Raw genomic sequence first — 17,214 nt, 5'->3', positions numbered from 1 at the left:
TGACTGCCTAATGTTCTTCAAATGACTGCCTCAGACAAACCATTTCAGCTTTTCTACTAACAGAATCACCAGGTATTTAAAATTCTTCCCCTCACACTTCCAATTTAAAAACTTTAATAATGTTCAGATAAAGAAATCCAGACAAAAGATACAGACTAAATAATATCTAAAAATGAAAAAAGAGAGATATTTACCTACGTTTCATTTAAATTTTCTTCAGGTTTTCAAAAACTAGAGATTCCTACTTGTGGAGTTCCCACTCTGATCTAGACACAAAGGTGAGATCAGAAAATCCGAAAGGTGTTCTTTGCTGCCCTCTACTGCTGACTTCTCCTTGAATATGTTAATTTGACCAGAAAGCCATCACAAACTCCATCTTGACTCCTAAAACTACAGTAAGCCCTAAGAGCCCTCTAAAATCTGAAGAAAAGTCCATCTTGAGACAAGAATACTAGTGTGATAGCTACAGACTTAGGCTTCAATCTTATTCTATTTTTTTCCCAACTGGGTTGCACACTGCAATATACAACATTTAAACAGTCCGACAATGGAGTTTGTTCCGCATATTTACCTTTTGAGAATTGTTTAGAAGTGAGTATAGCAATAGGAGTCTATTTCTACATACAAAATTTTTCTAATTGAGATACAGTTAAAATCAACCGCTAAGAGCCTGTTGCCTTCATTCTTTTGGAAAATTTGTACCTGCGCTTCACAGCAAGGGTCACGCTTGAACCATGCTTTTTAGCAAGTCTTATAAAGCACTGAACAATTGTAGAATAATCACTTGCCTGGTATATTTGGATACTCTGGGGCATTTTGGTTTTGAAATCTTGTAGGACACTCCTATATTCCATAGGTATGCCAGGATAGTGGCAAGGATCCTGAAATGAAGTAAACTACTATTTAAACTCACATTTTGAACATTCTAATTAAAAAAGCTAACACAATCACTAAATACAAACTCTTTATACAGGAAATTCCTTCAAGACTCTCACAAGCTAGAAAGACCCTAAATCATTTTAAAACAATGTAGAATTTTGAGATTTCCCTAATTAATATTTAAAAATCTACTGGATTTGGCAAATATGCTTGTTGAAAGTAAGCAACATAATGCAGGGATAGTCAGAAGAGCTTTATTCTGGGGTCTGATCAACACTGGCACTGAACCACTCCTGTAATAGTAAATTACCTAGGAAAGAGCTCAAGGTAACTCAGACAAAAAAGGCAAAAGCAGTATTTTTTCTCATAGGAACAGATTTAAGACAAAAACAAGTAAATTACAACTAGAATGTATCAGGAAGTGAAATTTTAGAGCCCTCTTCTCTCAGTCAACAACTCACCCAAGGAGGAGGGCTGGTTTAACACTTGCAGTTGCTTTCCAAAGCTTTTATTTCTATTCTGTTTATTTATGATTTGAAGTACAGCCAGATGGAGTTAAGACCTTATGTATGTTTTCTTTGGACCTGCAGGTCAATACTGATGTATTACTGCATTAACGTTGTTCCATTTTTTTAAAGCCTAATGTCCAAAGTAAAGATATCTGAGCACCTGGAAGTTAAATGAGCATCTCTCTGGAGTTAAGCACTCACATCTTCTGTAGATCTGAACCCCAAGGGAATATTTGGCACATTCTACAAACTGCAAGCACCAACAGGTAATAAAAACCCCTTTCATTTCCTTCTACAAAAGCAGACATGGAGAACTAATTTACCATTGTGTTTAATGACTGCAACACTTCCAGGAAAAATCTGTAGAAGAAACTGACTATCAAAGTTTTCTTATAGTCTATTTTTTCACCACTGGCTGAGCCTGGAATAGCAATTTCTTTAAGAATTAGTCTGCAAGCTTCATCCAACATTTGTTCATTCCAGCGTCTGTCAGGAAGAATAACAGATACAGTCAGACCAGGACTCAAAAAAACAACTATGAATTGCAGTAATACATTTGCACCATGGACCACAGGCATAATCCTGCTCACAATGAAGCCAAAATATTGATTTTAATAATGGTCTGCAATTTTGAAAAGTGTTGGTCAATGTTCCTCACTGAAGTGAGGTCCCGTAGGTCTACGGAATTGACTGCCATGCCATGATTTTATCATAAATAAATAAAACCTTTTACACAGCTTTAAAGCTAATTTAACAGTCCTACTATTCTGCAGATACTGTCCTATATTTGAAGACAAGTGGATAACGATATTGATGCAAACTATAGATGCTTTCAAAGGATCTGATTAGTGATGGATAGTTGCAACATTTTCTAAACGGCTGTCTCCTTGAAGTATCTCAACACAGTTAGTTTTCCACACAACCTTGGATATCAAAACATAAATCTGTTAGAATAAATTTAATCATGTAGAGAAGCAAAAAATAAGTACTTCAACTCCTGACATAGATGCACATTAAATGGAAAAACAGTCCAGCAGGGCTCCGTTTAAATAAATGGTTTTATACTGCTTGAATTATTTGTAATTTTTTCCTCCAAAATTTGTAAAGATGGTGCAAACTGGGAGGGAATGTCACGGATTAAGTCCAGAGATTATTATGATCTTGTGGGCGTCAAGATACTAAAATGGCTAAGTTGTGACTTGTGTTCCTAAGTTTATCAGGCACATGTGAGGTTCTCAAACATTGTATCTATTGGAGCCAAACTTAAGAACACTGATACCCCGGGATTATCAGATTTATGGGAATCAGCGTCATTTAACACTGCTTGGGTTCAGGTGCACAACTGACTCTGTATACCTCATTCACCTATCTCACAGCTCATATCTCTCATCTCTCTGAATACTTCACAGTGGAGTTGCACCCATGTGCAGACTCCAAAGTCTAACCATTCTGAAAAGTCATTGTTAAGGTTTGAACAGATCATTCACTTGAATGTATATCAGCCAGGCAAGAGAAACCTTTCATGCTCTAAAGAAGTACATCCAAGCTCTCAAAGTCTCTTCATCCAGAGACACAGAGAAGGCAGAGAAATTGTACCTTCCAATAAGTGCTGAACAGGTTTGTTTTGCACAGACTGTGGTCGAGGCAGCACCTCCATAGAAAATGCTTAAATCCTTTATTATGTCTGCACCTTCTTCAAAAAGCACTCTCATCCCAGCATTGGTTATTGGGAGAGCATTTTCCCGTCTTGGTGCTTGTCGAAATGCACAGACATACTCCCCCTAGGGAAGATCAGACAGAAGTGCAGACATGTATGTATCTGAAAGTAAAATTTGCTATCGCATTAAGTGAAGCAAGAGACTAAATAATGAAGAGCACAAATGGAACTTCCTGAGCATTCAAGACCATACACTTCCTTTTCTTCACCTTTCAGTAGCTTTAACATCTTTGATTTTCTAGCAGCCCATACCAATCTTCCATCATCTACACAGCTCACATGACTTAAGACTTCTTCATGGTAGACAGTTGACAAGGGATCATGCAAAGTGGAGCTGCGTTTATAACACAACCAAAAGCTTAAGAGGCTTCCAAGGATTGCCAAACTTCAGTACTTCGATAACATGACCCAAAATTCTAAGACCCTGTTACTCAGTTCAGCAACATTTACGGAAGGACCATACACATGTCCAATATTAACTTATTTTAAAAAAAATCCTCCAGAGATGACAGTGCTATACCTGCTTGATGCCTGCATCATTTTAGGGTAAACTTCTGTCTGAATATCACTCTTTATGTATCACCAGCTACCTGCTAAATTATGCACTTTGGCTGAAACTGGGAAATAGTATGGCACTGACAGGGTCAAATGAAGGGAATTCAGAAAGTTAGCAGTAATAGTGCTACTTTAAACACACGGATTATGCCCCCACTTGCTCTTTATTTAATAGTCTTTAACTCTGTATAAAGCAAACCTAAACAAACTAGTACCTTACCTTCTTAGAATGGGGAATATGGACAGAGATTAAGATCTCTTCTGGTGAAATGGTATTGTTACCAACTCCTTCTGCAAAAATATCACTCAAAGGAATCTGTCGCTTTTTTCCTAAAAAGAAAAAAAAGTGATCCCACCCCCACTTCTGTTAATCTGTTCCAAATCTCCTCAGCTGCTGTCATTGTTACCTTTCTTTCTAAAACATAAATAATTAGGAAGGAAACTGAATGGAAGAGAACTGTTGCAATAGTTGAAAAACAAAAATCATTTTTGTGTTTGTGGGTTTTTTTGTGTGTTTTTTTTCGTTGGTCTGAGATTTTGAACATTTCTAGGAGTACAGAAGAGAATAAACACTATTGCCTTTTCCTTTCTCTTTTTGGTAGATTATCCTAAAAGTAATCATGTTTGATATTCTATGATATGCACTATTAAAGATGGAATTTTCAAAAGGAAAGAGGACAAAATTCTAGAAGGAACCTGAATCTGTAAAAACCTGAAAACTTAAAACTTCATCTGTGCTACATCAGGTTTGCCAATACCACTACTCAGCTAAGCTAGCAAGCCTTCTGGAAATGTGGTATTTTAACATGTATAATTGATGCTATTAATTGGCCCAGTTTTGTTGGTAGAGCTGTAACTGCAGTAGTAACACAACTACCAAGTACCATCATTGTTCTGCAAGAACAGAGGCATGACCATTGAAAATTCACAGAGGCATGACCAGAAAATTCACAGTGATTCACCAGTGTGGAATTTAACCATGTGTTTGGCAGATGAAGTCAAAGTGTATTTTTACTAGTCTTCTGTGTCCTTTGTACTTTTTCAGATGCTGCCTGAGGGGTTCAATGCATTTTTAAGTAAATGATATCTTATTACTAGACACTATTTATCTTGCAGTAGCCCTGACCTATCACAAGACTTTCTATAAAAAGATAATCTTCTGTGTCATTTTTAAAGGCTCATATATTAAAATACTCCCATCACATCCAATGAGCATTGTTAATCACATTCATGAACAATGAACTTTACAGCAAGATTATTTTCTTCATGTTTTTAATGCTATGTGATGATGATACTGTAACCTGTTCATCCTAGAATGTAATTCAGCTTTAAAATTGCATTTCTCAGATATAACTAGTGTGACAGCAAAACTTTTGTAAAGGAATTTTATTCTGCTAAAATTTGAATCTGACAAATAGCATTGTTAAGAATTGCAGCACTGGTGTTTCTGGAGTTTTGCTTTTACAGTTCTATCCACAATGTTCTTGGTCTACATGCATCAAGATTATTGTATAATCCCACCTGTGATTGGGCAATAATACACCCTAGGAAGGTGCATTTTCTCTTACACTGTGATCCAAGATAAATGCTAAAAAATTAACAGTGCTTCTGCACCTCCTTTTCTTGAACAATCTACTTTTCCTGTGTTTCACGGACTACTGTTTGGTAAAGATAACCTGTCTGACAGCTATTTTTCCTCTCAATGTCAATCTATGAAGGAAGAATTCATTGAAATCATACAACATAAGTTTTTAAGTATCTATTCCAATAAATCCTGGCTCAGAAATAACCCCTTATAGAACATATATTTCAGAGTATTAGGTGGTCTGACATGGCAACATGCACTCTGTCTAGATCAAGGGCAAAGAGAACACAAGCCATTTGGAAGAGAGAGCATGCAATTCCATCATACCAGATAGCTCCTGTTTACTAATAGTTTCATCAACCTTCCACTGGTAAGGTGAAGTACAAGAAAAAGAACATGTAGAGGGGAGTACATATACAGCAATGAAAGGAAACTGTGGAAATGAACATATAAAAAGGTGCTTGACTAGGAACACCTGTATCAGAAGTACCTGTGAAGAACAAAAAGCCAGAGATCTTATCAGGGCCAGAGGGTGATTTTAAACCAGTGGCAAAGGATCAATTACAGAAAAAAAAAAAAAAAAAAATACCAGGGGGGTGGGGTGGTAATATACAGCTACTCAAATTGTGAGGTTTTAGGAGTGCTTATAGTAATTCACTGCCTACAGATGTACATGTGATCTGGTTGGTCTGAATGCCTACCCCTGACATGAGAAGATTTGACATGTTCTGCTTTCACAAACTGCTTCTTTTGCAGACGAGAGTGGGAAAAGGGTTCCTTAACAAACTCTCACCTGTTATGTCCCCTCTCCCCACGAAATAGGATGCTGTACCTCCAGCACTACTAAAGAGACAGGCTATGTCCTCTTACCTCTTGAAACCAGACTGAGCATACAATTGCTGGCTGCCAGAATAGGATTCAAGTCTGAGGTTGATTTTCTACTTATGATGTTTCCACCTAATGACTTGAAAAAAAGAAATTTATGTAGCCTTTCTCCATCACCTTCACATTTGATGTTAACTGACAATATAACATGCAGACAATACATATATTTATACATACTGAAGCTCAAAAAAAGATGTATTGATAAAAAATTCACTGCTATCAACAGACATAAAAATGCAAGTTTTACATGCACTCAGGAGCCATTTCACAGTTGTTACAAACATTACCGAAAGTAACGCACAACATACAGCAACATTTCTTATCTGTTCTCCACCCAGAGTTCTTAGTTGTTGCAATACAGCACAGAAAACCTTTGTCTTCTCTTCAGGGAACTCTGAGACTGCATTTGTTAAAACATCTTTCACTACAGAGAGGCTGCAGGCAGCTCCCAGAGTTAAACCTGTAAGCAAAAGATTATGAAAGTGTGATGTGCACGTTTATTTTATTGCATAGGTTTTAAGTCTGTTCCAGCAGACTAGAGGGAGGCCTGCTCATGTAGAATATAGGTAGATATAAAGGGAGAGGCCTTTGCATATTACAGGGACTGTGACCTTTCATTTCAGGAGACTGAGGATAAAATTTCATGAAATGATGAAATTGAGCTTACAGCTCACCAATTCTACTATAAGGGCAATCCCTTCTCTGCTTTCAGCTGCCCATTATATCTGCTTATCTTGCATCAGCTTTGACTGAGTAAATGTTTAGGTGACATTCCACCCAAAGGCAAGTCAGCTTCAAAATGCTTTCAACAGGCTCCTCCTATTTTTAAACATGATTTTCATCATAATCTGATGCTGCTTTGCATATGTACATTCTAGATATTATCCTACAGTATGGGAAGGTAGCTTTTGCAAAAAAACCCTAATAGTCCTAACACTGAATACAGTGTTCATTTTCCCACTAGAAGAAGACAACTGATAGCTATATGCATTTATTTAAGTGGTTATATATTTTAAGTTTATTCTTTTAAAAAATATCAGTATTGTAAAGAGGTAAACAGCACCTTTCTATTCAAAATTATTAACACATTTCATGTAATGTATGAACGTTCTGAATGAACACTGGAATTCAATAAAAACTGTAAGTCAAAAGATACATCATTTTAAATGGCTTTTTATTAATCATTTAAAGCAATACTAAATTTTGTATATTTAAAACAAAGAAATAATCAAAGGTTTTGCATTTAAATCTGATTAAAGAGAAGAAATATTATTTCTGTCTGACAAACTAAACTGCCTATCCTATTTTAGAACTAGTAAGTCTCACCTTCTCATAACTAGGTTTTGTTTATAGATTTTAAATGCCAGTAAGCATTCTCTCTGCTTCTTTCCAATTCCTAACTACTCTTCAGTTAAGAACAAACCAGTAATTTACTAGAACTGCATGACCGATCTGAAATTGAAGAGATAATCTACAAGCAATGACAGGCCTGTCAAATACAGTTTACACTTCAAAAAGTGGCTTCAGGCATATAGCAAGTAATTTGCATCAGATATAAAGATTCACTTTCCTTAAAATTTTGGCAGCAAACTTCTACAGCATAATTTATATTTTATTAATTCAGGCTATTATAGTAAGTTCAAAGCCATTTCTAGCTGCTATTTCTAATTTCAATAGAATTTATTTATATAAAAACTAAAACCTAGCGTAACTTTAAAAACAAATCTCTGTGCTTCTCTTAAATATATAAATTGAGGTAGAAAATTTTTATCTACCATAATTAATGCTGTTATGATTGAAAATAAGATTAGCTATGCCAGTTTAATCACACCCCTTTTCTAGTGCAGACAAGCATGCAATGTTGCGAAATCTCTGTGGTTCTGTATTAGTGTTTCTCTGCTATATAGCACAGTGTGATACAGAGATCACAAAACAAATATTGCATGACTTAGCACCATAACCAGTATTATAATTATCCTTGCACTATTATGACTATGGGGCCCAAGATAATATTGCTGGTCAGTATTGCACTGTGTCATGAAGATAAAACTGTATCATACACTGTACAGCAGCCACAGCCATCTTGACCTGGGAAAGAAGCAAGCAAGCTTAGGACTAAGTTGCACAGTGCTTCACATCTTCAGCACTTCAGAATGACGCAGTGTGGCTCACTGCGTAAGAATCTCCTACATCTGAACAAAGTAAAGTCTACTGACCATCTTCTGTGCATTTCACCACATTCAGATCTGGGATCCTTGCAGGAGCAATAACAACCGGATGGAACACGCCTCTGAATTTCATCTCAGGGCCTGCCAGATAGGAATAGACTTAAACAAAAGACATACTCCATAATGCCAACTCCAACTTAGTCAAGAGTGACCTTAAGAATGAAAATGTAAAAAGAACATATCTGTAGCCCCATGCCCCCCAGGCACACTGGAACTATGGTAACAAGAGCCATTCTGGCTGTATACATACCCACGCTGGTGTTCCCAACCACAAGAGGTGCTTTGGGATGGGCAACTTTCAGATCCAGTAATTCATCTAAGCTTACAGGAGAAATCCATGTCATTCGCTCACCATGAAAAAAAAGAGTTCTTTTTGATTGATTTTCAGCCATTCTCTGATGGGGAAATATGGCAGATTTAAATATTTAAGACATGTAGATAGGTGCAAGGTCTAATAGACACTAGACAAGTTAAATGAAGTTCTTAAACAATGGCAGTTCTACTTAATCCTTCAAAACTGGACAGAAATGGGACTGTTATGCGGACTCTTTACACAGTGGTGAATTTCAAGACTACATGACTACATGGGTGAAATGACTTCAATTAATTACAATGGGCTAATAAACCAGATTGATAATAAATAGCCCCCAAGCAAAAACGTAGGAATAGATCCTCCAATTGCTGAAATTATTCTAAAGTGGTAAAAAATACTTAGGGAGGTGTTTGCACACTTATTTTGCTTCGAGGTAACCAGTGACACCGGAAGCAGCATCCCCTTCTAGATTAAGCATGCATGTGGATGTCTGGTTCTTCTAGCACCGTTCACTGCTCATTTGGAAATAGCTTGTGAACTGGTGGTGGTACAAATACATGGTCAAGAACCCCTGTCCCACAGTTAATCAACCTTTCTTCATATGCCACTAGCTACTCACAGAGAATTTGACTTTGAATCTATAGATTGATAATAATGCAAAGCAAATAGCTTTAGCTTTTTCTAGGGCAAATACCGTTGTCAATAATTAAGGATGCCTGACACTTTCCATTTCAGTGCCCTTGTTTCAGCTGGTTATACCTTTGTCATACTTTAATCACTGGGGTTAAACACTCCCCAGTCTGGGTGGCTACTTGAGGCTGACACTTTGACAGAAAAGACAAAAAAAACCTACTAAGCCACAAAATGGGGAAAATGCATTTTTTTTGCCAATGTTAAAATGTATTTGCTATTCAGTTTGCTGAGAAGCATTTGTATTTTCAGATGCTGCACTAAAAACCCAGTTTAGGTTACTTCTTTGACTTCTCACCTAATATGTAACTCTGCAACTGCATTTTCTGAATATGATTTTTTTTTTTATGTGAATATTCAATACGATCACTGAGAAAAAAAAGGATTTATATTAAAATGCTATGACATTTTTTCTTCTGAATTACTGCTAAACAGGACTTCAGAATGAGTTCTGAACTATGGACTACTAAGCAAAAGACAGAGTCAAATAACAGCTTAAAAGCAGCAAAAATTACCATTAGTTCTGGAGGAAATATAAGCTCCTGGGTGGGATCTAAGGGCTGGAATTCATCTGCTGAAAACAGTCTGGTAGAAACCTCAAAAAGAAAGAAAACAAGCAAAGGCAAAGAATTTGCTGTCATCATTAATTCCATAAATAAAAAATAAGGCAACCCCAAAACCAAACCATGATGGGCCCACTGAAGTCAGCAGAAAATTAGTCATTCCATTATTATTTGGATTTGGTGCTAAATTGCCATGCACCGTTTGGAGCTGCTGAGGTGAAGGAAATGTTTGTAACAGTTTCTCTAAGTTCACTGCTAACACAAATGACAGCGCAGAGGTGAGCAACTGAAAGACTTAAGTACAGAAAATTGAGAACAAAGTCCAATATTAATATGGGTAAGAGGTTTCATATAAAATTACAAACATAACTCTGGATTTTAAGACCAAAATAGTTCCTCAGACTCAAGCCAGTGGTTAGATTCAGATCATCATTGATCAGCGATTTCAGACAATTTCACATATGTTCTGATTTCTCGCATGATATGATGATCACTGTAGGTGATCTCATCAGAGCTGAGATTAATTATATTCCTGAACTTGAAGAACTACTCAAATCTCAGCTCTGGAGGTCCAACCTACCTTATACCAGCTACCTGTCACATCATCACCACCTCACACAAACATACATAGAGAATCCTTAATTTTTAGAAGTATCTCCAAATACCTTGCAAGGAATAATTGTATCTTATTTTACAACTAATATTATGTGAATAAGGTAGAGTATTATATGACAGACTGTACTGTATTTACTTTAATTACAAGAAAAAAGCCAAGCAATATTTTATTAAGTTTTATATTTAAATAGGACAGGTAAAATACTTAAACCCTACCTTCTCTTCCTTGTCAAACAAGTCACCTTCCTGATAACAGCAACACTTTCCATTTGTTTTCCTTTGACAACAAATAGATTCCTAAAGTAGGAATATTCCATTAGTGAAACACTGCCCAGAATGTCAATCAGTTAAAGCCAGTAAAAGTGTCTCTTTCTATTTCAGTAAAATTATAGATGAAGTTTAATAATAATCTAAATTGGAAGAATTGTGTTTTAAATAAGTAATATTCAAAACCAAGTTAAAATCATCAGATGTTGAAGTCCTTAATACAAAATAATTCACACTATGTGAAGTTCAATTGACCTTGTGAGAGCACACATAGATGGCTTGTATTATTTCTTTTACTCACTGTTCACTCTCTCATCTTTCACTTTAGGTTTCTGAAATGTTGCATTACATGTTAAACTACTAAGAACATTAATGCAAATTCTGCTTTCATTTATGCCAGTCCTGAACCACAGTAAAACACACAGAGTTATTTCAGATTCCTCTTCATAACCTAAGCTAGACACCAAGTTCATGTGTTAACCAGTTTTTGTAATGTGTTAGGCCACTATAAATCTTACTCAGATCTACATCTCTTAACAGAGAAAATAGATGATCTTGATGAAAATCTTGATGGTTTGTATATAGATATGCACTAATAGGCACAATCTAGTATTCCTATTATCACTACTTCTTACTTTACAGAAGGTTTTACAGGCATCTAGGATTGGCCTATACCCAGTACAGCGGCACAAGTTTCCTGAAAAAAAAAAGGAAATCAGTAAGAAAAGGTTTTGTTCTAAAGTACATGGCTTTAAAATGTCTTTATATGAGATTTGTGGTTTTGAACCTTAGCTCTCCAAAAGATAAAAAAGATCAGTGTGACAAGACTTGGGACCCTGCAGCCCCTGAGGAAAAAAGGTACTGTTTCAAGGTGAGTATGGCATACTTGACAGTTGCACTAGAGGGAACGCCATCTACAGCTTAGTATGCAGGAGAATAAGAAACTGTGCAATATTCTTCACCCACTCAGAATGTTTTTCTCCTTCCCCTTGACTTACTTCTAATAGTGAAGGAAGTTAGCATGATACTTACACCTAAGTTCATCTCACAGTAACAGGAAATGCTTTTGGCTCCACTTTGACTCTAGAGCACAACAGATGACAGAAGGCTATTTTACCTGCACTCTGCAATAAATGCTCACTCTTTGCCTTACTGAAGATGGTCAGCATCTCTCTACCTTGACTGCTTTATTCCTACCACAAAGGGCTCTCCTGTAAGATTTATGACACTCTAACTCGAGATGTAACAGGATTTCAGAGATGTTCAGACGCAATTACTTCTCCAATATGACATAATTTTTGCACATCTGGTTTAAAGTACTTCAAAAGATATACATGGGGATGTTTCGAACACCTGTCCCTGAAATGATCCACAGCTCCATGCTTCATTGTCCTGAAGAATGACAGGGAATACAAGTCCTGCATCCAGTAGGAACTCTGCTTGGGAGCACTATTTGCATGAAGTGCATACATACATGCATGCATGTGTATTGATACAGACATGCACTCACACAAAGTATCTGAAGAAAATGATTTGAGGACATATCTACAAATTAAAAAATGGCAATATTTACCAGCCAGAGCTGCAATCATCTGTTCTGGCGTTGGTTCTGGGTAGTTTCTTAGCAAAGTGTATATGGACATCACCATTCCAGGGGAGCAGAAACCACACTGGGAGCCATGGCACTTGGCAAGCCTCTCCTAAAATGAAACACCATAGCGATCACTCCTTCCAGCATACATCACCAGTCTAATGAACTCCTAAACGACACCATACCAAATATGGCCTTCATAGTAAATCAGACTTTTAAAATAAAACAATTTAAGCAATCTCAAATAAGAATAATTATTTTGGGTGTGATGCCCAGGCATATCTCATTAAGGAAGCTAATTAACCTTCAATGGACTTCTATCTTTTTTGTCTTCATACTAAAACATCAGCTGAAGGGGTACCATCCAACATGTGTCATCATCTCAAACAGAGTACAAACCCGATCCACCCCAACAGTTCTCAGATACTATTTGATCAGGCTTGATCAAGCAAGATCCACCACGAAGCATATCTCATAAGCCTTGATGAAACTTGTGCTGTCATCTGTTATCATTTAGCAGGGAGAATAATCATAATCTGAAATTCCCATGCCCTAAAAGCACTGCCACTCAAGCCAGCCCATACAAAGGAAGAAATAAATTACTCTTACACAGTGATACTGTTCTCTCACCTGAACTGGGTGAACCCTGGTTTTTGTACTTCCAACACCTTCCACTGTGGTCACTGCTGCACCATACAAGCAGCAAATGGGAAGCAAACATGCATTTGCTGAGTAATGTCTTTGAAACATAAAGGAGAATAAATACAATGAATATTATTTTCTTATAAGATTCATGAATATTATTTTGCAGTCAATCAAGGCATAGTCTATGCTTACAAAGCAGTCGTTATCATCATTTGGAATGAGAAGAGAATAAGCTTTATGGAAGGGATCATTTACTAGCTGTGCCTCTTGTCCCCACTATATAACCCACATGTGTGAGGACAGTTCTGCAGAATTTCTATTTTCTGAATACTTCAGTCTTTTCTAATTGCCCTTTTGTCTCTCCTGCTCACAAGCAACTTGTTAAGCGCATTTTGGAGTGGGAAGATAAGGAAAGGAGGGCTGGTGTAGTACAGGATTACTGCTGTATATTTACAGTAAAATTTCTGACTCAAAGGAAATTCTTACGTAAAATAAATATAATTTTGAATAGGAACTATATACTAAAAATGAAAATTCCTCAAAGCTTTTCAGCATCAGCAATATAATGCTTTGGTTTACTATAATTAAAATGCTTCTTGTCAAGTGTCATTCTGACTGCTTCAATTGCAACTCTTAGAATAAATGTAGACATCTTCATTCGCATTGAATTCCAATATAATGCAATTGCCAAAAGGAACAATTGGAACATTTTTACTTTTTCCCCACCTAAAAAAATATTCAACTGACAATGACATGTTACTGTTTAACAATTTGACTGGTGTTTTCTCAATTTAGAAGTAATTTATTCCAGTTTTTAGTTAATGAAACTCTCGAGTATCAAAGTCCTTTTTGTGGGTGGGCTGCATGAATGGAGTTAAAGGGCCGGTAAGACTCAAACTTCTGCCTGCCCTATCTTCCCACCAGTCATACGACACTGCTGGTTTTGTCTGGGATAGAATTACCTTTTTTCACAGTAGCCACGGGGGGCCATGTTTTGGATTTGTGCTAAAAACAGAGTTGATAACACAGGGATGTTTTAGTTACTACTGAGCAGTGCTTACACAGTCACAAGCTTTTCTGCTTCTCACCCCACCTCACCAGCAAGTAGGCTGGGGGTGCACAAGGAGTTGAGAGGGGACACAGCTCAGCATATAAAGCTGGGAGAAGGAAGAGTGAGAAGTTCAGAGTGGTGGTATCTGTCTTCCCAAGGAACTGCTATGTGCGATGGAGCCCCGATTTCCTGGAAATGGCTGAACACCTGCCTACCAAAGCAAAGTGGTGAATTTAATTCCTTGTTTTTCTTTGCTTGTGCACACAGCTTTTGCTTCACCTATTAAACCGTCTTTATCCTCAACTCAGGAGTTTTCTCACTTTCACTGTCTGACTTTCTCCCCTCTCCCACCATGGGGGAGTGAGTGGCTGTGTGAGACCTAGTTGCCAGCTGGGGTTAAACCATGACACAGATGGAGGTAGAAGCCACATTCTAGTTGTCAGTAAACAGGGTGTTAAATGTATACCTCCTGAAAAGAAAACTCCTCACAGGAGCTACCAGCATATATGAGCAAATTAAGTGCTTGAGAACGATATATTAGCAAATTTGCAACATAGCTGAATCAACAGTATTTTTTTACAGCAGTCTCTTTTGGATTAAAGTGATCCTTTGGATTCTTTCACTGTTAAGTACAGATTCTACAAATTTATTTATGCAGTTTCATATCTGGAAATGGTATCTACAGCCATAAAATTGTGTGGTTTTCCAAATTTTCTGTTAAGGATACTGTATCTTCTTTGAAGCTGGCTCATAAGTTGATATCATCACTGTGCAGGCACCACAGCCACCTCCTCCACAGCCATACTTGGTTCCTGTAAGACGGACTGAAAACACTGTCATTAGGGAAAAAAAAATAATCAGGTTGCATTCTGGCCTTCATTCGGCACAAAAGCTTGAGGCCACCTTTTTGCTGAACCACTAAGGAACATACAATTGGTTTGGTATGACTGCATATGTATCAGACTCCTGTCTATGTTGGATTAAAATTTTCAGTGAAAGTAAGATTTAATCTAAGGAATGACACGACAAAAAACCTGGTCTCAAGAAAACAGAAAACTTGATTTCAACGTCTGTTGGAAGAGGAGTAAGTTAGGATAGAAAGAGGAAGTGAAAAACAGTTTCCCAATTGAAAATATGAAAGAAATGTGTAAAAGGCAAAATGGCTATATTCTTGAAGTTCCAATGGAACACTAAAAGCAATATCCCTTGTTTTCCCAGAGGGCCCATTCATAGTCATATTAACCTTGCCTCCCATCTGAAAAATCACACTTATGAGAGAAGTACTCATTTCTATGAATCTGTAGCAGTGGCCAGCCTGAACCTGTGAACTGACAAACAGCTAATTCGATGTTGTACAGCCACCAAAAGGAAGATGACTTACTCCCTCTTTCTTCTGTCCTTCCTCTTCATGCTCCAATATCCAAGATTTTTGCACCAAGTCTTTTTCTCACTTGTGTCTTCCGTGAACTAACTAATGATGAACTGACTACTTGGCAGCTGAGACCCTAATCCAGCTGGAACAGAGACTTATACAGAACTCCTACTCTATCAACCTGTACACACCAGCCAAAAGATTCTTAGGTTTCTTTATGGAGGCAGAGATACACACATATAGATCATGCCTGATGACATAACTTTGTTTAGGAAACTAGGCTAAAAATACAGCAGAGCAAGCAATATTTGGCTTAAGAAAGACATATAATTTAATATGGTTGTTTTATCTTAAGGGAGTCATAGCTTCTTTAACCTGGAAAATCATCTTCTAATTTCTGAGAATTTTGTTCTGATAAGGCTTTCAAAAGAGTGATGTATTTGAAGTGACTTTCAAATAAGGGAACAGACAAGAAAAGGATACGTCTCCTTCGCAGGTAAGATAACAGCATTTGTTCAGGATCAGCATTTTTCTCTATTACCTGCAGTAAGAAATGAAAACCAAGGTTTAACAAAGAAACCAAGGATTTTCAAAATACAGGGCACGGACTATATTCCCACAAAGCCAGAAGAGAATCCTTCTCTAGCTCCACCTCTTAGAACTAGACTAATTGCAAAGACCACAGAACAGTTTGGGCTCCTTCTGGAAATTTCTTCCCAGACAGATATGCTTTCCAGAAAAGAAGTGCCAGGGCACCTTGCAACTACTAAAAATAACTGTTGCTCAGTGAAAGGTCATACTGAGGCCACACTAGAAGTAAAAATGCAGGGGAATTTTGCTACTATAGAGGCAGCATAGCATAAAGAATGTTTTGCAGATTATTAGAGTGCCCCTGACACTTTAGTCTACTGGGATGACCACTAGAGAACCCTGTAAGACTATCATCAGGATCCAGTTTTCTTCTAGATTTACATAAACCTTCACTTGCTGTAACAGATCAGCAATAGAGAGCAACAGAAAAGTCCACATTCTTGTCTGATTACAGTATTTCTTATTCCATTGCTTAGAATCAGCTAGTCCATTCCACTTACATTGAATCACCAGCCAGTTTAATTCTTGCAATATTATCTTTGGCCAGTGTGTTGGCCAATCCACATTTTGGCACAAGTCTTGCTGACTTTCTGTTGTGCCTTTGAAACTCTAATGCCATCTGATACTTCTCCAATACCATTGAAGATGGGAAGCCGGGCATTTACACATGAAAAACTAGTTTGCTTACCGGCCAAATTTGATAGCCAACTGAAAATTCATTTCCTTTTGATGTGTTTTTTCCATCAAACGCAGCAGAGCTTGCTGTATGCAGAAGAGCATAGTAATATGTGGGGGTGGATTCACTTCCTACGAGCAAGGAGATGGAGTGTTTCTGGAAGCTTGTGTGAGCATTCAGTTAAGTCTGGGGAAAACAAATCCGTGCCCACACTCTTCGGGGTTACTTCTGGAACAACAGCCGCCCTTTCTCCACATTCTTTCCGGGCAACACTTACCTTCCTCCCGTTCACATAGAAAATCAGGTCGTCAGCAGCCGCTCCTCGAACAGACATCTCGCCCCAAGCCACAGCCAGCCGCAGTTGGACGGACCGCCGCAGCAGGCGGAGCCGGGCCAGGGCGGCGGGGGACGGGAGGGGGGTGGGAGAGGGACGGCCCAAGCAGCACCGCGCCCACCGCCGGGGGCTGAGCCTCCGTGCCTCA

The 17,214-nt window shown here is 37.7% G+C and overlaps 1 protein-coding gene across 5 annotated transcripts in view; it reads right to left on the bottom strand.

Annotated features, from left to right (window-relative positions):
* The window catches only part of AOX1 (aldehyde oxidase 1), a 38,826-nt gene extending 22,708 nt beyond the window's left edge, over nucleotides 1-16,118 (bottom strand). The window contains exons 1-15 of one of the 5 annotated variants that reach the window (XR_009729040.1): nucleotides 15,949-16,014; nucleotides 14,821-14,926; nucleotides 13,028-13,136; nucleotides 12,380-12,506; nucleotides 11,442-11,503; nucleotides 10,756-10,836; nucleotides 9,877-9,957; nucleotides 8,609-8,753; nucleotides 8,347-8,439; nucleotides 6,439-6,590; nucleotides 6,116-6,209; nucleotides 3,881-3,990; nucleotides 2,985-3,169; nucleotides 1,712-1,874; nucleotides 789-881 (exon numbers count right to left, since the gene is read on the bottom strand). Coding sequence is in view for 4 of the 5 variants with exons in the window: in XM_061377228.1 (XP_061233212.1) it covers nucleotides 789-881; nucleotides 1,712-1,874; nucleotides 2,985-3,169; nucleotides 3,881-3,990; nucleotides 6,116-6,209; nucleotides 6,439-6,590; nucleotides 8,347-8,439; nucleotides 8,609-8,753; nucleotides 9,877-9,957; nucleotides 10,756-10,836; nucleotides 11,442-11,503; nucleotides 12,380-12,506; nucleotides 13,028-13,136; nucleotides 14,821-14,926; nucleotides 15,949-15,976 (1,629 nt within the window). In the remaining variant the exon portion in view is untranslated. The other 4 variants (XM_061377235.1, XM_061377228.1, XM_061377244.1 and 1 more) reach the window with 4 other exon arrangements.
* Between the last annotated feature and the right edge of the window lie 1,096 nt (nucleotides 16,119-17,214).

The sequence above is a fragment of the Neopsephotus bourkii genome, unplaced genomic scaffold (genome assembly GCF_033783945.1).
Source record: "Neopsephotus bourkii isolate Nb327-2 ecotype Australia unplaced genomic scaffold, CSIRO-AGI_Nbou_v1 NB_196, whole genome shotgun sequence".
NCBI lineage: Eukaryota > Metazoa > Chordata > Aves > Psittaciformes > Psittacidae > Neopsephotus > Neopsephotus bourkii.
Note: the sequence above shows the minus strand (reverse complement) of the source record. Positions and strands in the feature narration are given on the sequence as shown.